General features: G+C 35.3%; 1 protein-coding gene across 7 annotated transcripts in view; it reads right to left on the minus strand.

The window, feature by feature from the left end:
* Nucleotides 1–26,359, minus strand: part of LOC127833282 (GTPase-activating protein skywalker-like) — an 83,449-nt gene that overhangs the window by 42,282 nt on the left and 14,808 nt on the right. For 5 of the 7 annotated variants that reach the window (XR_008027316.1, XR_008027315.1, XR_008027313.1 and 2 more), the window contains exons 2-10: nt 21,315–22,779; nt 18,834–18,905; nt 17,756–17,885; nt 17,218–17,326; nt 16,360–16,461; nt 15,600–15,690; nt 14,349–14,467; nt 9,997–10,203; nt 5,021–5,119 (exon numbers count right to left, since the gene is read on the minus strand). Coding sequence is in view for 3 of the 7 variants with exons in the window: in XM_052358450.1 (XP_052214410.1) it covers nt 5,021–5,119; nt 9,997–10,203; nt 14,349–14,467; nt 15,600–15,690; nt 16,360–16,461; nt 17,218–17,326; nt 17,756–17,885; nt 18,834–18,905; nt 21,315–22,656 (2,271 nt within the window). In the remaining 4 variants the exon portion in view is untranslated. The remainder of the gene's footprint in view (nt 1–5,020; nt 5,120–9,996; nt 10,204–14,348; nt 14,468–15,599; nt 15,691–16,359; nt 16,462–17,217; nt 17,327–17,755; nt 17,886–18,833; nt 18,906–21,314; nt 22,780–26,359) is intronic. The other 2 variants (XM_052358452.1, XM_052358453.1) reach the window with 2 other exon arrangements.

Genomic DNA, 26,359 nt, shown 5'->3' on the forward strand with positions numbered 1-26,359 from the left:
TTGGTGGTAGAAGTATAAGTATTGGTTAAGTACTACAGTAGCTGTAGTAGTAGTTGTTGTTGTTGTAGTAGTAGTAGTAGTAGTAGTAGTAGTAGTAGTAGTAGTAGTAGTAGTAGTAGTAGTAGTAGTAGTAGTAGTAGTAGTAGTAGTAGTAGTAGTAGTAGTAGTAGAAGTAGTAGTAGTAGAAGTAGTAGTAGTAGCAGTAGCAGTAGCAGTAGCAGTAGCAGTAGTAGTAGTAGTAGTAGTAGTAGTAGAAGTAGTAGTAGTATAAGTAGTAGTAGTAGTAGAAGAAGTAGTAGAAGTAGTAGTAGAAGTAGTAGTAGTAGTAGTAGTAGTAGTAGTAGTAGTAGTAGTAGTAGTAGTAGTAGTAGTAGTAGTAGTAGTAGAAGAAGTAGTAGTAGCAGTAGCAGTAGCAGTAGAAGTAGTAGTAGTAGTAGTAGTTGTAGTAGTAGTAGTAGTAGTAGTAGAAGTAGTAGTAGTAGTAGTAGTAGTAGTAGTAGTAGAAGTAGTAGTAGTAGTATTAGTAGTTAGTAGTAGTAGTAGTAGTAGTAGTACAGTAGTAGTAGTAGTAGTAGTAGTAGTAGTAGTAGTAGTAGTAGTAGTAGTAGTAGTGGTAGTAGTAGTAGTAGTAGTAGTAGTTAGTAGTAATAGTAGTTGTTGTTGTTGCTGTTGTTGTTTTTGTTGTAATTTTTGTTGTTATTTTAGCAGCAGCATTTGTCATAAAAATAGTAATTTTCATTATTTTTTGTTAAATATCATCAATTATTTATTGGCTGGTATGTATCCCGTGTTTTTAAATTTAAGTGATATTCTTATAATTATTAAATGGTCATAAAATGTCAACACTTTTGATTAAGTGTATACATCTTTATACAAATTTACTGAATGCTCAGCCTTGCCCCTAAGTGCTGTAAGATGTTGATTTAGTTTCCCCTTGGTCACTTTTCATTAATTAAACATTAAACATAATTATTCATTTCCTTAAACAAAATTGCTTTTAACACCTCCTGGTATCATCAATGTCAAATTTCAAGACATACAAGCTCTGAATATGGACCTGCCAGCTATGATGTGAACCAAATGCAATTATGACCTCTTTGATCTAAAACAAGAGCTGTCACCATAGGATGACATATGCCCCCTATAAACGCTTTGATAGAAGTTTAATGAGCATTTTTCGAAACCTAAACACAGATTTCGAAACCTGAACGCGGACCTTAAGTTCAAGGTGAAGGTCACAGGGTCAAAATTGTTGTGCGTATGGAAAGGACTTGTCCATATACACATGCATACCAAATATGAAGGTTACATCTGAAGTGACATAAAAGTTATGAACATTTTTCGAAACCTAAACGCAAAATGTGACGAACAGACAGACGGACGGACAGTGCGCTCACTATATGCCCTCCTTCGGGGCATACAAATCGGATGTAATGCATGTGCATAAAGCGTCGTCCCAGATAAGCCTGTCCACTCCGCACAAGTTAATCAGGGAAGACACTTTCCTCCTTAACTGGATTTTTGGCTAAAAAGACTTTCTTTAAACATAAATACAATACAAGAGGAAAGTGTTGTCCCAGATTAGCCGGTGCACACTGCACAGGCTTATCTAAGATGACACTTTACTCATATGCAATATACCCATTTTCCCAGATGTGATTCAATTATTGCATATAATGAAGATATATTTCAAGACATACAAGCTCTGAATATGGACCTGCCAGCTATGATGTGAACCAAATGCAATTATCACATCTTTGATCTAAAACAAGAGCTGTCACCATAGGATGACATATGCCCCCTATAAACGCTTTGATAGAAGTTATGAGCATTTTTCGAATCCTAAACGCAGATTTCGAAACCTAAACATGGACCTTAAGTTCAAGGTGAAGGTCACAGGGGTCAAAATTTGTGTGCGTATGGAAAAGACTTGTCCATATACACATGCATACCAAATATGAAGGGTACATCTGAAGCAACATAGAAGTTATGAACATTTTTCTAAACCTAAACGAAAATGTGACGAACAGACAGACAAACGGACGGACAGTGCGATCACTATATGCCCTCCTTTCGGGCATACAAATCGGGTGTAATGCATGTGCATAAAACGTCGTCCCAGATAAGCCTGTCCACTCCGCACAAGTTAATCAGCGAAGACACTTTCCGCCTTAACTTGATTTTCGCTAAAAAGACTTTCTTTAAACATAAAGACAATACAAGAGGAAAGTGTTGTCCCAGATTAGCCGGTGCACACTGCACAGGCTAATCTAAGATGACACTTTACTCATATGCACTATACCCATTTTCCCAGATGTGATTCAATTATTGCATATAATGAAGATATATTGACCATTATTAAAAGATTCAAGATGGTGTCTGATGTGTTCTCAGGATCTTCACTCAAGCTTGTAAGTATTCAATCTACTCAGTGTTTTTAGTTTAAACCTATTTATTTTAGCTCAAATGAATCAAAAGCCTTTGGCTTATTTGAAAGTTACCACTCTTGAGTCAGTTTCCTGGGACTTAAACCAGATCTGAAGACCGCTCCCACTGTGGGGATCAAACCCGTGTCCTCCTGGTCGCTAGGCGGACACCATATCCACTACACCACTGCAACCAGTAGACACAGTGTTTATTTTCTCAATTTTGGAAATAAAGACAGGCTCATTGGATTGGGAAATAATTGTCATTTTGACTTAAATTGGGGGAAAAAATGATGGTTTGTTTTTTTGCTAACAAATAGTTTAAAATTGAAAATAAGTGTTTTCCATAGTATATTTACAAAGATTCATCCAATTCAAGTGGAAAGGCTCATTATCTTAATGTTGAGATTTATATTTAAAAAGTTGAAGTATTTTATTTATTTTTCTTTTTTGTTATGAATCATTTTTTCTTAAATGATGAATTTACAGCATTCATATGGGAATAATATAACTAAATTTTGAGAATGACAATCACAGCTGCCAAATGTCAGCCTCAAATTTGACACAAAAACACACACACTCACCCAAGAAATAGTTTTGACATGTCACACTATATCTAAGGCTTTCCATAAAATGGAGCTTAATAACTATAAAAATAGTTTAACTTCATGCCATATTTTACTTAAAATGATAAAAACCAGACATATTCCAACTTTTTATGTTGTTTTTTTTAGCAACAATATCTCTGAAACATATATGTTGTAGAAAACATATTATGTAATTAAAACACAAGGATTTACAACAATATCATATCATGTGTGAATTTGAACTACAATAATAATATTCGCCGCATAAATATACATGCATATTTTACAAAAGATTAAAATTATTTATTTTTTTTACAATTTGTGTGATTCCAGGTCTATTGTTCACCAATTATTACTTTTACGCACAAAATTTTCTCACAATATTTGCAATTTGACAACGTTTACAAAATAGTAACAAGAGGGCCCTAGTTCGCTCACCTTTTTGAACTCAACCAACATATCATTAAAACAAGCATTTTGACAAAGTTACATGAAGATTGGGCATGAAATGTGACTTCAACAGTGTTTACAAGGTTTTTCTTTTTTTGATCTAGTGACCTAGTTTTTGACCCAGCATGACCCAGTTTCGAACTCGATCAAGTATCATTGGGACAAATCTTCTGACCAAGTTTCATGAAGATTGGACAAGAAATGCGGCCTCTAGAGTGTTTACAAGGTTTCTCTATAGCCAAATAAGGAAAACTGCCCCACCCACTGGTGGCCATGTTTTTCAACGGACCAGAACGACTTTTGAACTCAACCAAAAAATCATTAAGACAAACAGTTTGACAAAGTAACATGAAGATTGGGCATAAATTGTGACTTCTACACTGTGTTTACAAGGTTTTTATTTTTTTTGACATAGTGACCTAGTTTTTGACCCAGCATGACCCAGTTTCGAACTCGATTGAGGTATCATTGGGACAAATCTTCTGACCAAGTTTCATGAAGATATGACAAGAAATGTGGCCTCTAGAGTGTTAACAAGGTTTCTCTATAGCCAAATAAGGAAAACTGCCCCGCCCACTGGCGGCCATGTTTTTCAACGGACCCGAACCACTTTTGAACTCAACCAACATATCATTAAGACAAACATTTTGACATAGTTACATGAAGATTGGGCATGAAATGTGACTTCAACAGTGTTTACAAGGTTTTTTTCTTTTTTTGACCTAGTTTTTGACTCAGCATGACCCAATTTTGAACTTGATTGAGCTATCATTGGGACAAATCTTCTGACCAAGTTTCATGAAGATCGGACAAGAAATGTGGCCTCTAGAGTGTTTACAAGGTTTCTCTATAGCCAAATAAGGAAAACTGACCCGCCCACTGGCGGCCATGTTTTTCAACGGACCGGAACCACTTTTGAACTCAACCAACATATCACTAAGACAAACATTTTGACAAAGTTACATGAAGATTGGGCATGAAATGTGACTTCTACAGTGTTTACAAGTTTTTTTTTTTTTTTTTTTAACCTAGTGACCTAGTTTTTGACCCAGCATGACCCAGTTTCGAACTCGATCGAGATATCATTGGGCCAAATGACTGAAAAAAGTATAAGTAAAAGAGAAACAAGAGCAAAGCAAAACCTGTCATAGTATGTTGTGTGTTTGATTTTGAAGATGTCCACAAAGATATTTGTAAATCAAAATTATGTTTTTCCCTTGAGACAAAAATAACACAAAGGACCCCTGTTAATAAACACAGAATAACATTGTAAATTAATTCAAAAGCTCTCATTAAATACCAAACAAATTGTTAACAACAAAAATTTAGCCTAAAAAACCTTAACAGAACAATAGATACCATATTATACATAAACATGTATATACTGAGGAAACTGGAGAGTAAGCGTGTTGTTAAAAGCCTTAACAAAATCAAACAAAACTCAAAGGAGATTACTCTGTGACAACAGTAGTGAATATCCTTAACCAAATCAAACAAAACTCAAAGGGGGGTTACTCTGTGACAATAGAAGTACAACAAACAGGAGAGATAACTCACACTGGCCCTGTCTAACAGGGACGAGTAATTGACTTGAGGAAAGCTGGGCAATGGACTCATGGCACCGGCAGAATATGTGCGTTTCAGCTCCTTTGATTGCTTGTGAACATTAAAAACCATTTAATAATTAGCATTTTTGTGAACATTAAATGACTGTTTCAACATATACATTTGTGTGAACATTAAATAACTGTTTCAAAATTACCGGCAAGCGTTTAGGTGAACAAGATATAACTATTAAATAATTAGCATTTTTGCGAAAATTAAATTACCATTTAAAAATAAGCCTTTTTTAAATTAAAAAACAAACATTTAAACAGTAGCATTTTTGAGAAGATTAAATAACCATTTAAAAATTAGCAAGCATTAAAAATAAAAATAAATAAGAACAAGAGATGTGTTTGTCAGAAACACAACGCCCCCTACTGCGTCGCTTTGATTGATTTATTTTTGTTTTTGATTAAATCCCTTTAAAAAATATTACTTCCCTTGTAACAATGATCAGTACCTGCCAAATGATAGACATTATCTCCCTTTAAAGCTTGTCACTTCACTTGGATTTTTTTTTACCTTTAACCTTGAAGGATGACCTTGACCTTTCACCACTCAAAATGTGCAGCTCCATGAGATACACATGGATGCCAAATATCAAGTTGCTATCTCCAATATTGCAAAAGTTATGGCCAATGTTAAAGTTTTCGGACAGACAGACAGTTCAAATGCTATATGCCACCCTACCGGGGGCATAAAAAACATTGTATTGATATACGCATTATATATCTGTTAATATAGAACGCAAGCTTCCATCAAATAATTTCAGATCATTTTATGAACTCACCATAAAACTTTTTTTGTTTTCTAAGAGCAACAAATTTCAAATACAACAAAGGTTTAGGGGAAAAATCCGCCACAAATGTATTGTAAAGCATTTTTAGTTTGTTCACAAATGTAATATATGTTACAAATGAACACAAACTCATATTACATTAAATTAATGATTTTTCATGTCCATTTATCAATCATGTTTACCCTTCACTTGAAAGAAATATGTTTAATTCACCAATATCATATGAGAAATAATCCAATTTTCTAGCATTAAAAAATACAACGTCCTAAAATAGACTGGTCTGAATATTCCAAGAAATAATACAGATACTAGATCATAACTTTTTTTTTTAATTCTCCAACTTAAACAAGCAACAGAAGCCATCAAATTTTGTGGTAGCACCACAGACTGTTTATATTTGAGCATCTTTCTTTGAAAAGGGGTTTATGCATGTGCGTAAATAATTGTCCCAAAATTAGCCTGTGCAGTCCTCACAGGCTAATCTGGGACAATGCTTTCTGCTTTTATGGTATTTTTGGTGAAAAAAAGTATATTCTTAGCAAAAATCCAGTTTAGGCGGAAAGTGTCGTCCCTGATTGGCCTGTGTGGACTGCACAGGCTTATATGGGACGACGCTTAAAGCACATGAATTGAGCCCCTTTTTCACAGAGTGAGGAACATTTGTTTATTAAATACTACAATCAAAATCTCATTTCCAGTTTAAACAGTGATTATGTTCCCCTGTCAAGTGCATTCAGTTTAAAGGTAATTCAAAATATATTAACAATTTTTATTTTATGCTTTTTTATGATTTATAGAGATATATCAGTGACTTAAAACTGATATTTCACTGTTTCAAACAGTGACAATAACAGTGAAAAGTATAGATAATCCTCATTGTTTGACTTGAAGTATTTAAAAAAAATCTTTGGTTTCCCCATTGTCACCCCCAAAGATACCAAGGACGATAACTCTGCATTGAATGATAATTTAAAGATATACACTCAAATAAGCTTCCCTTGAACATACATGTAATAACATTTCGGGCGCCAGAAAGGAAATTAAATTGTCCGGAATGGCAACAATACAAATAAAATCATTGCAAGCTTAAAATAAAAAGACAATTTGTTGGATATGGTAGAATATCAATTTTAATACACTAGTAATCATAGAAAAAAATTACTTGTGACTGCGCCTCTTGTGGCAATATCATTTTTTATGATCACTCTTTAATTAAAATCGATATTCCACCAAATCCAACAAATATCCTCTATGTTTGTCATCCAACTATGACCACTGACATGCAGAGCAAAACTCAAAGAGAAGTCACGTTTTAACAAGAAACCCACAGGGAAAAGAAAACACTGCAATCAGGTAAACAATGTACAATTACCATTTTTAGCCCTTTACCATTTTGATGCAAATTTTTTACCATTTACCACTTAGATACATATGTTTAACCCTTTACCACTTAGAAATGTATTTTGAACCATTTATCACCGTCTTAGATACGTATTTTTCACCCTTTACCACTTTGAAACATACTTCTAACCCTTTACCACTCTGAAACTTATTTTTAACCCTTTACCACTTAGATAAACATTTTTAGCCCTTTACCGCAAAGAAACATATTTTTAACCCTTTACCACTAAGATACGTATTTTTTTAACCCTTTACCACTTAGAAACGTATTTTTAACCATTGACCACTTGAAAGCGTATTTTTATCCCTTTACCACTTACCGTAAAAACGCAGTCATAAGTCGAGATTTTTAACCTCCAAAATTTGATTAAAAAACCGGTATCGACTTATGAGGTGGTCAATGAAAAAAATCATGTAATTCCAAAATCGTTGATTTACGACTAACAAAACGTCGAATTTTTACTGATACTTACCAATTAATATAATCACAGTTTGCAATTACTCTTGTTTTTATTTTGATAATTTAATCCAAAGTCTTCATGTAAGCAGGTCTTGTTTTTTACTGTTCATGTAAACAACGAATCAAGGACATCATTTAAAATCTCGCTAAAAATTCGCAATATGTGTGAATCGACAGTTTGACGTCATCAAAGGAAAGCCGTTCCCTGTCAAGAAGCCATAAAGAACACCTTTCTCGCAGACAAAATTGGATTCCTTTGTTTAGAGAAGATATATGCTTAACCAATCGCGTGTTTGTAACTCACTTGCAATCGTCCCATTATGCTTGAGCACGTGTATAGCTCCGCCTTTGAAACTGTTTCAGAGAAAAAGGTGGAGTTAGCGGTCTCATGGGTATGTTAATCATTGTTATAAAAACACGTTTTACCGAGACACTAATCCATTGTTTTGACAGTCAGATTAAAAGTACAAAGATTGGATTACAGTGATAATATTGTTTCATGGCATTAAAAGCGGAAAATAGTTTGTGGATAATTACTAGCGTGGATTATTGAGTGCAACCATTTATTAATTAGATAAACAAAAACACAACTGGACTTAAGATAAATCTTTGAAAATGCCTGGCAAACGCAAACGCCAGGCTTATGACAATGCATTTAAAATACGTGTGATAGAGTTTGCGGAGAATTTAAATAACAACAGTGCTACTGAACGTGAGTTTGGTATAAGTGACAAACTATGAAGCTAACATACTCAAAATCTCCAATTTTAGTACCAAATTATACCCCCCGACTTATGAGCCGGGTAGACTTATGACTGCGTTTTTACGGTAGATATGTATTTTTAATCAAATCTTTTGGACATTTAAAATGAATTAAATGTCACTACAATATTCTCTTTAATGTCCATATTAACATCACTTCCCCCAACAAGAGCACCGCAAAACAGGTGCAAATGCTCGACTGCGGGTGCAGTTTTGAATAAATGAAAGATTGTCAGAATTTTTTTTTTTTTAAGGTCAGTGACCTTGACCTTTGACCTAGTGAAAATGGGTGTGGCATGTAGAACTCATCAAGATGCATCTACATATGAAGATTCAAAGTTGTATGTGGAAGCACTTTGATTTAAGAGACAAGTGTCAAGGTTTTAGCACGATGCAGACAGCGGACAGCAGACGGCGGACGGCAGACGGCGGACGGCAGACGCCGGACGACAAGCTGGCTATGACAATACCTCGGGTTTTCTAAGAAAAAAGCCGAGCTTATAATAGTCTCTGATATCTACAGGAGTCATTTACTTCATTAGTTAAAACTTTGTTTCAAGCAAATGTTTCATGTAAATATGTGCACATGTTAACATTATTGTTTACTTAATTATAACTCTAGTATTACATTCCTTAAGCCAAAAAAATACCCTGGCCACATACAATGACTATTCAACATTAACTAAAAAACCTGCAGAACCAACCAGCAAACGTTTAACGATTAATGATATTAAGTGTTTTTTAAGCGTTACTGTAAAATTTTATTCATAGGACGTTAAATTTTCATTGACTTAATGGCTTGACTGATCCATGAAAAACTTTAACACAAACTTATCTGATATTGACTGACACAAATTCTTCATTTTTTCTAAAATAAGACATCCATTAATTTATATATCCACAAACAAATTAAAACACACACACACACTAAATTTCACGCCAAAGATAAAACGAATTCTATAAGAAGCATTTTCAAGTTTTGTGCGATCTGAAGCTTCTGAACAATTACCTTACATTTATATGACTGTTTTTCTATAGTTTTCAAAAACATGGCAATATGGAGAATATTTTTTTCCAGATTTTAAACGTATTCAAAAAGCATGCAGTGTCCAAAAACATGGATCAAATACGATTAACAAGAGATTGCCAAACAATATGGTCCCCTACTGGTGAAATTCCACCGAAAAATAAAATAAGCTGTAAGCTGTGTTTTGGGAAAACTGTACTTTATGCGAATGCGTAAAATGCCGTCCCAGGTAAGCCTGTGCAGTCCACACAGGCTCATCAGGTAATTCAGTCTCTGATTTTAAAGTATTTTTCATTTCAAGGAAGTCTCTTAGAAATGAATATGTTGTTACAGCAAAAAGAGTCATCCCTGGTTAGCCTGTGCACTGCACAGGCTTATCTGGAACAATGCTTAACACACAAGCATTAGGCAAAGTTTTCCTAAAACCATTCAAAAATAAGCAGATTAAGTGCACTATAAAAAGTATAATAAGAGCCTACCATATCAGAGGTGACCATGTTCGAGGGAAAACTCTGCAGGACCATTGGGCCACTGAATGACCTTGACATTGGCAGGCTGCCAAGCGGTTTCTCCTGAAGAGCGTCCTGTAGCGCGGAGATGTTCTTGGTACTCGTGATGTACATCTCGTGCTTGATTTGCAGACGCTTGATTTCCTTGCGACTGAAGCCGCGCAAAGAAAAGCCAGCCTACGTAGAAGAAACCATATTCGGGTTAAACGAAGTTGTAACAATATCATTTATTTATTAATAGGGGTGTCAAAATTCCCAATTGAAGGTTTAAAATAAATATTATTTTTTTTTATAGATTTCAACAATCAGTCATTTAGTTCAACTCCCATTCAGCTAGTGTTTTTTCCTAGGCCCTTCTTGCCTTGCGCTGTGCCACGTTGCTTTTCTCAAGCGCCACTTTGCCCTTGCAAAGGCAAAAGCCGTCACGCGCCCTCATTGATAACATCTTAATTGCTCCTTAACCAAACTTCTAAGCCGATTAGTATCAGAGTATTGCCCCAAGGCAGCCAAGATTCGCGCGGTTGTTAATAAGTCATGCGTGAATGACCCGTCTCTATCAATCGATAATTTCAGTGGCTTTATTATACCAAGCACACTAATCGGTCTGTAATGTGTACTCCTCCACGATAAAATCCTGGACAGTTACTTCGGAAACTTTTGATGAAAATATCAATATTATCCTCGTGGAAATTGTGCTTTTCATGCATAATTCAGTTAAATCAAAACATATATTTTAAGCGTAATTAAATTACACAAGAGGGCCTGAAAGGCCAAAAGTAGCTCACCTGAGATAACAAGATATTATTGGGATAAATCTTTTGACCAAGTTTCAAGAAGATCGGAAAATAAATGTGGCCTCTAGAGTGTTAACAAGCCATATAAGGAAAAATGCCCCGCCCCCTGGCAGCCATGTTTTTCAACCAACCGACATCATTTTTGAACTCGTCCAAGATATAATCGGGATGAATCTTCTGACCAAGTTTCATAAAGATCAGACAGTAAATGTGGCCTCTAGAGTGTTAACAAGATTTTACTATAGCCATATAAGGAAAAATGCCCCGCCCCTTGGAAGCCATTGATTTCAAGCAAACATAATTATTTTCAAACTCATTCAAGATATCATTGAGACCAATCTTCAGACCAAATTTCATGAAGATTGGACAATAAATGTGGCCTCTAGAGTGTTAACAAGGTTTTACTATAGCCATATATAGCCATATAAGGAAAAAAGCCCCACCCCTGGTGGCCATGTTTTTAAAGCAACCAAAACCATTTTCAAACTCATCCAAGATATCATTAGGACAAATCGTCTGACCATGTTTCATGATGATCGGAAAATAAATGTGACCTCTAGAGTGTTAACAAGGTTTTGCTATAGCCATTTAAGGAAAATAGCGCCGCCCCCGTGGTGGCCATGTTTTTCAACCAACCAGCATCATTTTTGAACTCTTCCAAGATATTATTGGGATGAATCTTCTGACCGAATTTCATGAAGATCGGACTATAAATGTGGCCTCTAGGGTGTTAACAAGATTTTCCTATAGCCTTATATAGCCATATAAGGAAAAATGCCCCGCCCCTTGGCGGCCATGTTTTTCAAGCAAACGTCACCATTTTCGAACTCATCCAAGATATGATTAAGACAAATCTTCTGACCAAATTTCATCAAGATTGGACAATAAATGTGGCCTCTAGAGTGTTAACAAGGTTTTACTATAGCCATATAAGGAAAAATGCCCCGCCCCCTTGCGGCCATGTTTTTCAACCAACCGACATCATTTTCAAACTCGTCCAAGATATTATTGGGATGAATCTTCTGGCAAAGTTTTATGAGGATCGGACAAAAAATGTGGCCTATAGAGTGTTAACAAGATTTGGCTAAAGCCATATAAGGAAAAATGCCCCACCCCTTGGCAGCCATGTTTTTCAAGCAAACGTCACCATTTTCAAACTCATCCAAGATATCATTGAAACCAATCTTCTGACCAAATTTCATGTAGATTGGACAATAAATGTGGCCTCTAGAGAGTGAACAAGGCAAATGTTGACGTCGTAGACGGACAACGGACGACGGACAAATAGCTATCACAAAAGCTCAGTTGTGCTCAGGTGAGCTAAAAAACACAAACAATTTATATCTTTATCGTTACTGTCTTTAAGATAATTATTGAAACAATTACTGTAACATATACTAATTAAACAAAATGCGAATCGCGTAATATAAGACGGACATATTAAACAATTTTACGTTGCTAAGCGCACGTGTCGCTTACATCATTTTAACAAGATGGCGGATTATACAGAAAATAAATTGAGAGTCTTGGCAAAAATGGTAAATAACGATCGAATTAAATATGGTGATCATACATTTAGAAGGGATTAAAGAGCTGTCCGAGATAATCAACTATGCATAAAAAGGTTTCAGATACAAACAACATAGTTATTAGTTATCTGCTCAGCGGATGCATGTCACGGAAACGAGAGTATGCAAATTGTTAGCATTCAGTTTACTCGCAAAGTCAAATCATCTGACAAGATTTAAGTTAGAAAATGGGATAAGACAAATATGGTTTCATTTAAATGTTAGTGGATCTTTGTATAATCAGATTCATAAGCATAATTTATATTGCTTAAATATGTTTGGCGTGCAGTACAGTTTCTTGAAACAGCATAGAACTTAAATGGACATTGCAAGGTAAATATATTAATATAAATAAAAAGAAGTTAAACACATTAATTAGCATTAAATGTGCTTGTTAATGTTTTTATGTTTTTTCCACAACTGCCTCTGATGCGATTACATGTTACTCCCAAAACCATCTATTCACGAAACGTTTTTGCCCTTTTTTGCCTAAACTGCACGTTAAAATGCCTTTTTTGAAAGCACGTTAAAATGCCTTTTTTGAAAGTAATGCGCCATGCCAATTTGCCCTCCTGGGAAAAACACTACCAGCTATCCAAGTTACATTAATTTAATATAATATTTAAAACACTTTTATTTTAATTTTTGAAGCATTTGTAAGCAAAAAAGCAACAATACTAATTTCACAATTTTGGTCAAAACTCCGCAATTTTTCCCAATCCAAAGTGACCTGGACCCAATCCCATAACAGAGAAAACAAGAGATGTGTTTGTAAAAAACACAATGCCCCCATTGCGCCGCTTTGAAATAAAATTTCAATGTATCATTTGGCAGAATTAGAAATTATCTCTCTTTTAAAGCTTATTACTTCCCTTGGATTGTATTTTTTGACTTTTGACCTTGAAGGATGACCTTGACCTTTCATCCCTCAAAATCTGCAGCTTCATGAGATATAAATGCATGCGAAATATCAAGTTGCTATCTTCAAAATTGCAAAAGTAATGGCCAATGTTAAAGTTTTCAGACGGACGGACAGACAGACAGACAGACAGACTGACGGACAGTTCAACTGCTATATGCCACCCTACTGGGAGCATAAAAACAACGATATAGATACAGCAAAGTTGATAACTATTTGATCAATTATTTTGATATTGAAAGGGAGATAATCCGCAAAAAAGAGGAGATATCTCATTTCTGCATTATATATGTTATGTTCAACTAAGGGGAGTCAAAATATAAGGTATCTATTAGAAAAATAAGCCACAAGTGGGAACTAGTTTTTCATTAAAAATTCAATTAATTTATTCACCTAAAATTGATGATATTCACACAAAGATTTGTTTTGTCATGCAAGTACACCCAAATTATTTCTGTACAAACAGGAATTTTCTCACCCTAACATAACTCTCTTTGCTTTTCCTGAATTTGCGTTGCATAATTTATGCCTGTGGGCATTTTATCCCTTTCCCTCCCAGGAGCAAAGTAAAAATGGCTATGTGCAAACATAGTTTCTGGTTTTATGCTGTTTGTTGCTCATCAGTAACTAAGGGTTGAAAATTAAGTCTTAAAAACTTTAATTTAGTAAGAAAGGTCTTTAATTAAATGTAACTTTCTAAGAGACTACAAATGTGTGAAAACACATATCTAAGTGGTGAAGGGTTTATAAGGTCAATATGACAATTTTATTTGAGCCTTGCTCTGGGAAAACAGGGCTTAATGCATGTGCATAAAGTGTACTCCAAGATTAGCCTGTGCAGTCCCAACAGCTTACTAGGGACAAAACTTTAAGCCTCAACTGGATTTTAGTTAAAAAGAGACTTCCTTCAGACAAAAAACACCATTAAAGCGGTAAGTGTCATAGCCTGTGCAGACTGCACAGGCTCATATGGGACAACACACTATGCATATGCATTTAATCTCATTTTCCCTCAGCCTGGCTCAAATGGTTTATATCTACCTTGAGTAGCTTGTCTATTCTGACGGGCATGTCTCTACAGAATTCTCGAAGGCTGTGTACAACTGTGCTGCCTTCCAGTCGCTGACCAGACCTCTTACCTGCAAAACAATTATCATCGCCTGCGAAAATAAAGCAGTCTTATCATGTGTCATGAAATGTTTTTGCTATATTTGAAAACAACTCTTCCAGGTTATGTTTATGATATTCAATAAAAAGTCCTCATCAGGCATTACATTAACAATATGATATGGGTCACCCTCTGTGAAAAGGGGGTTTCAAGCATGTTCGTAAAGTATTGTCCAAGATTAGCCAGTGCAGTCTGCACAGGCTAACAAGGGAAGACACTTTCCGCCTTAATTTAATTTTTGCTAAGAAGAGACATTCTTTACACAAAAAATATCATAAAAGTGGAAAGTTTCGTGCCTGATTAGCCTAACCGGACCCGTATTCACCAAACCATTCTTAGACTTAAGAATAAACAATATACTTGGAACCAAGAAATATGTGTTCAGTGTTTGAATGTTTGCAAGCTTACACTGGTGATAATGTCATCACAAAATGTTCTATAAGAATAATGATGTAGATAGAGTTGGTTAATACCACGTTTGACTCAAAATTAAAGAAATTCTTGAGTATTCTTATTTAAAGAATGTTCTTTATTCTTACGACTTAAGTCTAAGAATTGTTTGGTGAATACGGGCCCCGGACTGCACAGGCTAATCTGGGACAACACTTTACACACATGCATTAAACCCCCTTTTCATAGAGTACGGCCCATATCATTTAAGGAAGCGAAAATTGCAAGCAAAACACTCACATGTATGATGTGAGCGGTGTCATGGAAAAATGGGTCTAATACCATAATGCAGCACATGTAGCCCCAGACCAGCCTTCGCATTTACAAAGCCTGGTCAGGAACCACTAATTTGCTTACTAAACAACAAGACCTTGTTTGACTTGTTGAAATCAAATGGTAGAAATTATCCTAAAAAGGTCGCCATGGCATAGAGGATATGGTGTTTGCCTAGCAACCAGGAGGTCACTGGTTCAAACCCCACTGGGACCAGGAGGTCACTGGTTCAAACCCCACTGGGAGCGTTCCATCCATCTCCCCAAAAGACACCAAGTACTGGTTCTAATCCCAGACAAAGGACTCGAGAGCGTTTCAATAAGCCTAAGGCTTTCAATGCAATCGAGCTATTAAGTAAATAGGCTTAAACTAAACTAAAACTAAACTACTCTAGTGTTTACCTGAATGTTTATAGAAGTGTATGATGATAGAAAGAACCACCCTGTATATGACTTTGATTCCTTCGTGAAGGTAGCAATCAACAATGTGGACCTGTAACAAATATCAGATCATTCATATGTACACAAACTCAAAGACTTCACTGTAGACAATGAACTAGGTTTTATTGTTGTTAAACTACCCATTTAACCAACATCATGGCGATGCCCATACATGACATTATTTAAGTCTCGTTCTGAGAAAAATAAGGCCTAATGCATCATATGCCATGGGTGTTGTCGTCTCTGACTAGCCTGTGCAGTCCAAACAGGCTAATCAGGGACAACAATGTCCACTTCATTGAATTTTTCATTCAAAGCAAGTCTCTTGTTAGAGAAAATCCAGTTTAGACTGATGTAGCACACTTATTTTATATTTGACAGACTAACTTGATGCAACAGCCTTAACACAAATGTGGCAAACTTAGATATGCAATAGACTTAGGATATATGAGATACATATCAGCAACCTTTTGTAAAAATGGGGTTTAATGTATGTGGGTTAAGTGATGTCCCAGATGAGCCTGTGCTGTCCGCACAGGCTAATCTTGGATGACACTTTCCGCCTAAACTGGATATTGCTAAAAAGATAAAAGACTTTCTTAATACGAAACATATCATGAAAACGAAGTGGCGTCCCTGATGAGCCTGCGCAGACATGCACATGCATTAAAGCACCTTATCACAGAGAACAGCTCATACACTAGATAGGAGACACACTTACTAGATATGTGATTGGAAGATCCTCAAAGACCCACCACAACCAAGAATCAAACACCTGATCGATGTTTCCAACATTTCGAACCATGTATGAGTATCCAGACTTCTGTAAATGGAGAAACAAAAATCTGTAAATGTGTCAGTAAGTACAATAACACTTTGGTTTAAACCTATTTGTTTTAGCTTGATTGCATCAAAAGCCTCAGGCTTAATGAAATGCTCTTGAGTATGTTTCCTTGACCTACACATGTAGAACCGGTACTTGGTGTCTTTAACGAAGATCTGAAGAATGCTCTCCAAGTGGGGATGGAGCTTATGACCTTTAATCACTAGGAGGACACCATATCCATTATGGCACAGTGATCTAAAATAATACTTTCATGTGCACAGAAAACAGATTGGGACACCTAGTCTTGGCTTGCTGAAAAAATAATCTTTTTTAATAAAAACACTTATTTTGAACATAGAAAGATTTTGCTCACTGATATTTTTCATAAGGGGGTGCTAAAATGTGTTACAGTTCATTGTTATGATAATAAAGTTCCTATAACACTATTGATGGTTTCATTTACTAGAGACCGGTTTCTTACAATGAAAATATATTTGATAGTTTCTAGGCTTTAAAATACAATGAACACTTTACAGTGCAATTATATTAAATATGGCATCACCAGAAGGCAAACAGATTACAATTTAATAACACTACATGTATTTTCAAAATTTGGATAAATGACTTAGAAGTGATTGTAAATCTTTGAAATATCCTTAAAAATGTTTGATTAAATGATTAAAAATGTTGATTAATGTTTGATTCAAAGTTAATTATAACAAATAAAGCTTATTCTCTTCAACTTTCTCTTACCGCATACTTCTTGGCGAGGTCACGAATGACCAACTTGGACGCCTCGAACGAGACCTTGGTGGTCGGCAAATACTTGGAGTCCCTGTCTCGCAGCATAGCGTACACACAGCTGAAGGGGCAAAATATATAAATATTTTCCCTATATATGACCATGTAAGAGTGACAACTTTAAACGAAAATAAAATGCAACATAACCATACCTTTTCTTGAAGGGCATTCTTAGCTAAATTGATTTAAGCAAGAAAAAAGATGTAAAAAACTACAAACCAAGAAAAAACTCGACACAAATCAAAATCAATTGTGTATGCAACTTTTTGTTTTTTGGCAGTTTTCGAGAGGAATGTAAACTTTCTCAGTTTAATTTTTACTATCGTCTCTTACTGTACCATAAATTCAGGAATTTTGTAGTGAACACTTATGCATAACCTAGTAATATCACTAAAAGATTAAACAAGAACTACAGTCTAATTGTAAAAAGTGCCTTCTGGTAAAATATGATCATTTTTTTAGATGACTTGATTATTTAGTATAATGTAACCTGTAACACTGTGAGGCTCCCATGAAGTGCAGGAACAGACACGTGATGGAGTACAGCAGGGGGCTGTTGATGATGTCTGGGCACATGTGCTCTACCACACAAAGGATCTTGTGGGCCGTGCGGATACCACCTGTGTTCAGATTAAAAAATAATGTTTTATATAATTACTAATAGGCTTTTGTGTCAACACTGATCCATCCATTATTATGTAATATTATATATCAGGGCTAAGCTGTGAGGGAGACATGGGAGATAACTCCTCCATTAATGTATAAACTTCTCCCTCTTATTACAAAAAGCGGATCTGATTTCTCCTTATGGGATTTACTTTGAGCCACAAATTGACAAATAATATATTAATACAATTTAGTTAAATACAATTATAACAAGATTATTGTCAAGCAATATGGTCCCCTACCGGTGAAACTCCACCATTGTCAGAATTTTTTAATTTATATATTTGTTGCCATAGCAACCAGAATTTTTGACGTAGGAACAAAATGAAATGACCTGCATAATCTCCATATTGCCATCTAACCACGTTTCAAGTTTCATGAAAAAATATTATGAACTTTTAAAGTTATCGCAGGATCCAGAAAAGTGTGACAGACTGACTGACTGACTGATTGACTGACACACAGAGCGCAAACCATAAGTCCCCTCCGGTTTCACCGGTAGGGTTAAACAAAACATTAAAGTGTGTTTATTTATATTTATTAATATTTCCCACAATTTACCAAAAATGAAGTGAACAAAATAAGTGACAGTTGATTAAACACTAAATTTTAAACACTTCTCCTTTAAGGTGCCTCACTTCTCCCTAATTTCAGCAGAGGAGGAAGTAAATTCATCCTCAAATTTGATTTTAGGTTGAGCCCTGGATATATTTATATAGTTTCTGCCAGATTGCGTTATGTAATTGTACGGCGTAGATTTCACTTCCTATGTTTATGTTTATAGTGATATTACTGATGAAGGCTATAGCCGGTACATGTTTAGTTAAATTAGTATTTAAGAAATTTTTAAAACAAAATTATTTGTATTTGTATTTGTATGGTATATTTTATTAAGTTCTTACCTTTGTTCAGGTGGAAACTGTACACATGCTTGGGGTCGACGAATGCGGGAATCCGAATGTCAGGCTGGTCCTCTGAAAGTATTGAGTAACAAACAATATGGCTGTGCTCCATGAAAAGAGGTTTAAATGCAAGTGGATTAAGTGTCGTCCCAGATTAGCCTGTGCAGTCAGTGATTTTTTTCCGTCTGTAGAAAGTACCAGAAAACAGAACCAGCGTTATAGATAATTTTTTACCCATGGGGGTAAATAACCCCACTTTACAAAGCATGGGGGTAAATGGTCAAATTTTGCCTTGCTTGAAGGGTTATTTGCTAAAAGTAAAACAAGAATATAGTCGCGGTACAGGCACACTACTTTAATCATGTTAAACACAATAAACCATTAACTATGTGTATTCCTTCAAAGAAGTACATGTAGGTTTCTTAAAGTGTTTTTTGTTTTTTAAATTTTTAATTGCCTTAATTTATAGGCTTCCACCACTGTGAGCCACGGACAACTGTTTTGCCATCTTTCAACAGTTGTTTTATTAGCGTTTAAGTGTGTCCTTTTTTATTTGAAAACAGAGGAAATTAAATCATTCAGTATTGGAAGTACAATGTTTTTACTCGATAAAACTTTTGCCGTATAAAAAGAATCAATAATACTTTGGGAAATAATTTGTTTTGGCTTTGAAGAAGCCATGCTGACCTCTTCATATAACGTAATAAACACATAAGCGCTTGACTGTCTGTTAAAAAATCAATACTTAATTTACCATGCGTGTAGATGAAACAGAGTAAACATACCGACTGTCTAACTATTTCTTCAATCCAACGCACAAATTAGCTCTTATTATTACGATAACCAGTCTAATATTTTGGCGAAAGACAATCAGCTGTTTATATTTTTGTTTACGGTATACGCAGAGAATTTACATCGTTTGCGTAAGTCCAGAGTGGCTTGCTTAAATGTACGCATGGAAATGATAAATTGAGAGTATCTTGATATTTCTAATGCGTATATTACGCTAATACGCAGCTTATCTAGAACGCTGCAGAACTTTCACAAATTGGAAAAAACAAATTTCCCAATTGCTGTAAAAAAAAATCCAATTGAAGAATTCCAAAAAAACAAACAAATATTTTTATTAAAAAAATTAGTTTCCCTACATGTGTATGCAGCTCTATAGATTGAACCAAAGTAAATATTATATTGACAACTTGAAACCACTTATTTATCAATTTTAAAGTATTTGTGATAAAAAAATCGAATACACCAATTTACCAATATGAAGACTTCGCGACTTGAATTTTCCCAATTTCAGGGTTTTTCGCGCATATTTTTCCCTATTGAGCTGGTTCGGTAGTTTTCCCAAAAGAGCAAAAAATACTCTGACATAGACAGTGTGACCAAGGATAAAATCTAGAATACTGACCCTCATGGCTGTTACATAATTCAGAATACGGTAAGTACCAATTTGTTGTTGATAGGCCAGTAAATAAGGATTTAGGCAAGTGATAATTAATTTTATTACCAGACAGAATTTTTTTTTAAACATTTGTGGAGACTAAATGACTTTTCTATCTGATTAACAAGATTTTGTAAGATACATGTACAATAGCAACATGCTAGTCAGTGATTTTTTCACCATTTTTGGAATTGGGCATTAAAAGGTCTCTTTGGATGGGGAAAAATTGCGGTGTTTTGACTGAAATTATTGTTTTTGTAGCTGTTTTGCTAACAAATGCTTCAAAATTGAGAATAAAAGTGTAGTTTTTATCAATTTTTTATTTCCTAAGGTTCAACTTATAGAGCTGGGTAGGAGATTAATTAATATTAAAATTAAAGAAAAAATGAAACCATCAATTGGGAATTGTAAGGTCCCATTTTGGAAAAATATAGATCTATACTATTTACAGTACTTTTTTTCTTTTGCAGCTCTAAATTAAACAACAAAAGCACTGCTAGTGCAATGAGGAACGAAGCATTGTTTTAAAACATGTCTATATTTACAATGATCACAATTAGCAAAATCCAGCACTTGACAGAGCATTTCAGGGCTCCCACTGCTTATTGCAATTGTTGCCAAAGTAAATTGTAAATGCAAATGCATGGTTAAACTAGACTCATCTTCAATCGACTTTGACATTTACTCCCCAATCACTGGGATTTAAACGTCCGATTACATTCCGCGCAGCATACATCCACAGAAAATGTGTTTATTTCCCTCGCAGGTACCCATTTATACCACAGGTGGAGAGGAGCAAGTGTGAGATTGCTCAGGAAATTTTCGTGGTCTGAGCGGCATCCTATCACAAGACCATGGTCCCCCAAGGGAAAGTTTTAAAAAGGTAGAGATAAAACATTAATAATTGCAAAAAGGTATTTTCTCTTATTTTTGGTAAACAAATGGCATGAAAGACTCCACCAAAAACAAGTGCCTGGAATTTTGATTTCTCAATGCATGAATGTAATTATTGGCCCTTAAAAACATGTGACTACCTTTAGGAAAAAGTTCCCGCACGTATTCCGCATATATGTCACTGTCATCGGCCCTGTACAGGTAATGACACATCTTATACCACAGCACTTTCCGTATCTTGTGGTTCAACGACCATGCTGCTGGCCTTAGAACCTTCTTCAAGCGTTTCCGGTCCATCTTTATTAGATATTGCACAATTATTTCTTCTCCCACTTCGACATCATGTCCTTCATTAATGTGTTCGGCGTGTTCTATCAGAACTCTAGCAATTGCCGATCTGTCTACGTGTCGACTGAAGGGAAGCTCTTCATTTGTCTCAATCTCATGAATAACTTCATGCTCTTTTTTTTCGTCTTCATTTTCACTTTCACTTTCGCATTTAGCATCCTCAAAATCTGCCTTTGTTTCTGCAATGTCAGAAAGTCTCTTATCCTTTGATTGCCACTTTTGCTCGCAAGTTTCATTTGTGGATTTGTCTGTATTCTCTGAGTTTAGACCATCTTTCACAGTTGCATTTACAGTGTCTGTTTGGTGATTGTATATTTCTGCATGATTGTTAATACTGTGCAAATTATCTGTATTTAGAATATCTACATGTTGTCTCATTTTTATATAAATTGCACCATCCTCATCATCACTTTCTCCTTCACTAACTCTACGTTTTGTGTCTTTAATTGTTACAGCATTTGAACTTTCATCCAACTTTTTGCTATCTTTAACAATCACTTCTCTGTACTGATTGTCATTATTGTTATCTTCATTGGAAGTCTCTATTACTTCCAGACCTTCATCTTTCTCAACCTCTTTTACGAAGTCCAATTTCTCATGGACTTCCACACAATCAACAACACATGTTGATTTATCAATTGTCTGATCTTCAATTGTTTCTAAAGCAGGTTCCTCACCATCTATGAAATCTGTTGATTCTCCGATTTCTCCAAACGTAATTACAGGACTAAACATTTTCTGTTCATCAGTATCCCTATCAGTGGTACAAATAATAGTTATAGGATCACACTCAGGTCCAATTTTTGACTCAACCAGCTCATTTTGATCAATATGTGATCTCTTTGGTATTGTCTCATCAACAACTGTATTCTTTGGTGATGTTGTATCAATGGTACTCTTATCTGTGGTGCTAGCATGCTCCATATGGCCATGTGTTTCTCTATTATCCTTTCTGCGCTCACTAATTCTCCTGTCAACTTCACTGGTCTTTGTCTCTTCGTCAGGCTCTCTTACCGATTCTCTTTTCTCATCTTCTAAATCCTCTGTCTCATCACCATTGCCCTTTCGCTTCTTCGAAGGTCTTTTCCCCTTTTTGCTTGGCCGCTTCTCATTTTTTCCTGAAGCGCAATTCATTCTCAATAATTGTACATTTTCACATTTTATTCACATTTTATTCTGTGAGTATTGCTGCAGCTATCTGTAATGATTTGTAGAGACTCTGTCTTTGGCACCATCATCTCAGGTTATTAAAAACCTCTGAAAAAAAAACTCCAATTAAAGCTAAGATACATGTATGCTAACTTATGAAATAGTCAAACCAGAAGTTATGGTTGGTGTGCACTTCACTCTCCTAGTTTTAACATTGACAGTACTTTGATAGTGTGCAAGATATGCACATTACTAATTTAAATTTTATAAAATATCATACAAAAAAATATCTCGAAAAGTGGAAGCAAGAGTGATGTTTCTTGTACACTGAATATCCTTTTAATTAGATTTGCTCCAAAATAAAATGTAAGTATAATCAAAGCGCTGAAGGCACTGTAGTGTTCACTCTTTAAACGTATTTAATAATACTTAAAGTCACAGGACATAATAAATTTCCTGTACTTGTCATATTTTCTGTTTTTTTGTGTAAACCAAACTGCAAAGTGTCTTGTAATTTGAAAACTATCTTACGTGACACAGGGATTTCAATAGAATTTCAATGACGTGAGTAAAATGACCCCATGCTTGAAAATAAATTTTAGGGGTCAGATGCAGTTCTCAGGGGTCAAAATAATGAAGCAGTGTTATTTCGTTTGTGCTTACAAGTTAAATTCTCAGCAAATGTTTCTTAGTATGCATTTTAGTGAAATACTATGCAATTTAACAGAATGTTTGTTGTATAAAATTGATAATTGATTTACATGTAGCTTGATGGTAACATCTGCATCAAAATAATGCAAGTACAATGTAGGATTATTTGCAGAGGATTCAAAAGTGTGAGGAAATTGCAAAATGCTTGCATCAACAGGATTCTGCTTCAATTGAAATCCCTCAGACACATATAAGCCTTGATTTACAAACTGTGATTTTAATAGTTGATCTTAACCTAATGTGCCTCATAGGCAAACCAAAATGAAGTTGAGGTTAATTGTGTATAAGCTTGATTTACAATAGCCATATCTGTCTTGAGAGCTTAAAGGGATCTTTTCATGCTTTGGTAAATTGACAAAATTGAAAAAAGTTGTTTCAGATTCGTAATTTTTCGTTTTAGTTATGATATTTGTGAGGAAACAGTAATACTGAACATTAACCATGCTCTAATATAGCCACTATATGCATCTTTTGACCATTTTAAAACCTAAAAATTATAAAGCGTTGCAACGCGAAACGATTGAATAATTTGGAGAGTTCTGTTTTTGTCGTTAAATTTTGTGAAACTACGAAGATTGCTTATATAAGGTATAAAATACGTCAAGAATGTGTACTCAGCGGAATAGCTCAGTAGGCTAGAGCGTTTTTACTTCAGGACTCTGGCAGGACTCCAGGGGTCACTGGTTCGAAACCTGCTCCGGGCAATGTTCTTTTACTTTTTTTATTTTTTTTCTTGATATTTTACTGGAGCTTTTACGATCTAATGTTTACATTTATCAATATAAAGCATTTAATGAATAAGTTAAAAAAATGCCAAAATCTGTGAAAAGGCCCCTTTAACCTTTTTTCAATAATTAGTAACCTGTTATTTTTTTAGCTTTATATTTTACAGCCTTTGCCTTTTGGATTGAGGCAAATAGCTAAATAAACCATGCAATTTGAAAAATGAAACATTATTAATACGATTATAAGCAAGATTTCTTTGAGAAACACAATGCCCCCCAGTAAGCCAAATATGAAGTTGCTATGTAGTTTATCAGGGTTGCCACCAACCTGATGAAATAAAATTCCCTGACTTTTCACTGACTTTTCCCTGACAAAATCTTGGTTTTCACTGACTAATTTCGGGACATATTCAGCCTCCTCCACCCGATACAGCTAACCAAATCCACCCATTTAATGTTTCTTTTTTTCTTTAACATATAATATTTATCAACTAACAAAGCAGTACTACTTGTACACTATCCTATGCATGATGCAAGGCTATATAGTAAATAAAACATGCATGCCCCCCATATGGGCTGTCAGTTGTAGTGGCAGCCATTGTGTGAATACGTTTTTGTCACTGTGACCTTGACCTTTGACCTAGTGACCTGAAAATCGATAGGGGTCATCTGCCAGTCATGATCAAAGAACCTATGAAGTTTCATGATCCTAGGCCTAATTATTCTTGAGTTATCATCAGGAAACCATTTTACTGTTTAGAGTCACTGTGACCTTGACCTTTGACCTAGTGATATGAAAATTATTAGGGGTCATCTGCCAGTCATGATCAATGTTCCTATGAAGTTTCATGATTCTCGGCGTAAGCATTCTTGAGTTATCATCCAGAAACCATTAAACTATTTTGAGTCACTGTGACCTTGACCTTTGACCTAGTGACCTGAAAATCAATAGGGGTCATCTGCCAGTCATTATCAATGTTCCTATGAAGTTTCATGATCCTAGGCCAAATCATTCTTGAGTTATCATCCGGAAACCATTTTACTGTTTCGAATCACTGTGATTTGACCTTTGACCTAGTGACCTGAAAATCAATAGGGGTCATCTGCGGGTCATGATCAATACTACTATGAAGTTTCATGATCCTAGGCGTAAGCATTCTTGAGTTATCATCCGGAAACCATTTTACTGTTTCGCGTCACTGTGACCTTGATATTTGACCTTGTGACCTGAAAATCAATAGGAGTCATCTGCCAGTCATGATCAATGTTCCTATGAAGTTTCATGATCCTAGGCGTAAGCATTCTTGACTTGAATCTTGAGTCATCATCCGGAAACCATTTTACTATTTCAAGTCACTGTGACCTTGACCTTTGACCTAGTGACCTGAAAATCAATAGGGGTCATCTGCCAGTCATGATCAATGTACCTACAGTATGAAGTTTCATGATCCTAGGCCTAAGCGTTCTTGAGTTATCATCCGGAAACCATCTGCCCCGATATGTGCAAAACAATATACCCCCTCTTCTTGGAAGGGGGGCATAATAACAGTATTCTAATTGTTTAAACGTGAATATTTAACTGAATTTTGTAATTTATGGTATTAAGTATTACAGAATTATATCCCTGTATAATTAACTCAATAATCCAATTACTAAGTTTATTGGAAAAGTTCTAAATCTTTTTGGGAAATTTTGGTCAGATTTTTGGGGAAAAATGCTCCTTTTTGCCATTGGGAAGCAGTCTGTAAAAGGCTGTAATTTTGGGGAAAAATCACTGGTAACAGGGACCTTAATCACACCCACTCCAAGTGCAATACAGGGCCCCCGTGGTTCATCCCTATTATCACATAAAAAATGTTGTTTTTCAATACAGGTTGTTATTGACAAAAGCAGCTCTATCGTGTAGCCAGTTTATGACAGTTATTTACTGGAGCAGATTTGGCCAGTGCAAACGTGTCCCAATGACATTGTTTGTTATCACATGATCTGATCATTAATGATACTTTTGTTGTGAAGAAAAGCAACTTGTGTGAAACTGAGAGATTATCTGGGATATTACAGCATCAGTTTTCCACTTTGATAGGTACACACTGCATTGAAATCTTACTTAACACTATTGATTTTTTTTATCTGACCAGTTATTATTTTGAAATGATTTATTTGCATATAGGTAAAGTTTTAATTCAAAATAACATAACACATGGCATAAAAGAGCACTTTCAGACATGTGCTTTACTTGTATTCCAAACGCA

Source organism: Dreissena polymorpha, chromosome 6 (assembly GCF_020536995.1).
Source record: "Dreissena polymorpha isolate Duluth1 chromosome 6, UMN_Dpol_1.0, whole genome shotgun sequence".
Classification (NCBI taxonomy): Eukaryota; Metazoa; Mollusca; class Bivalvia; order Myida; family Dreissenidae; genus Dreissena; species Dreissena polymorpha.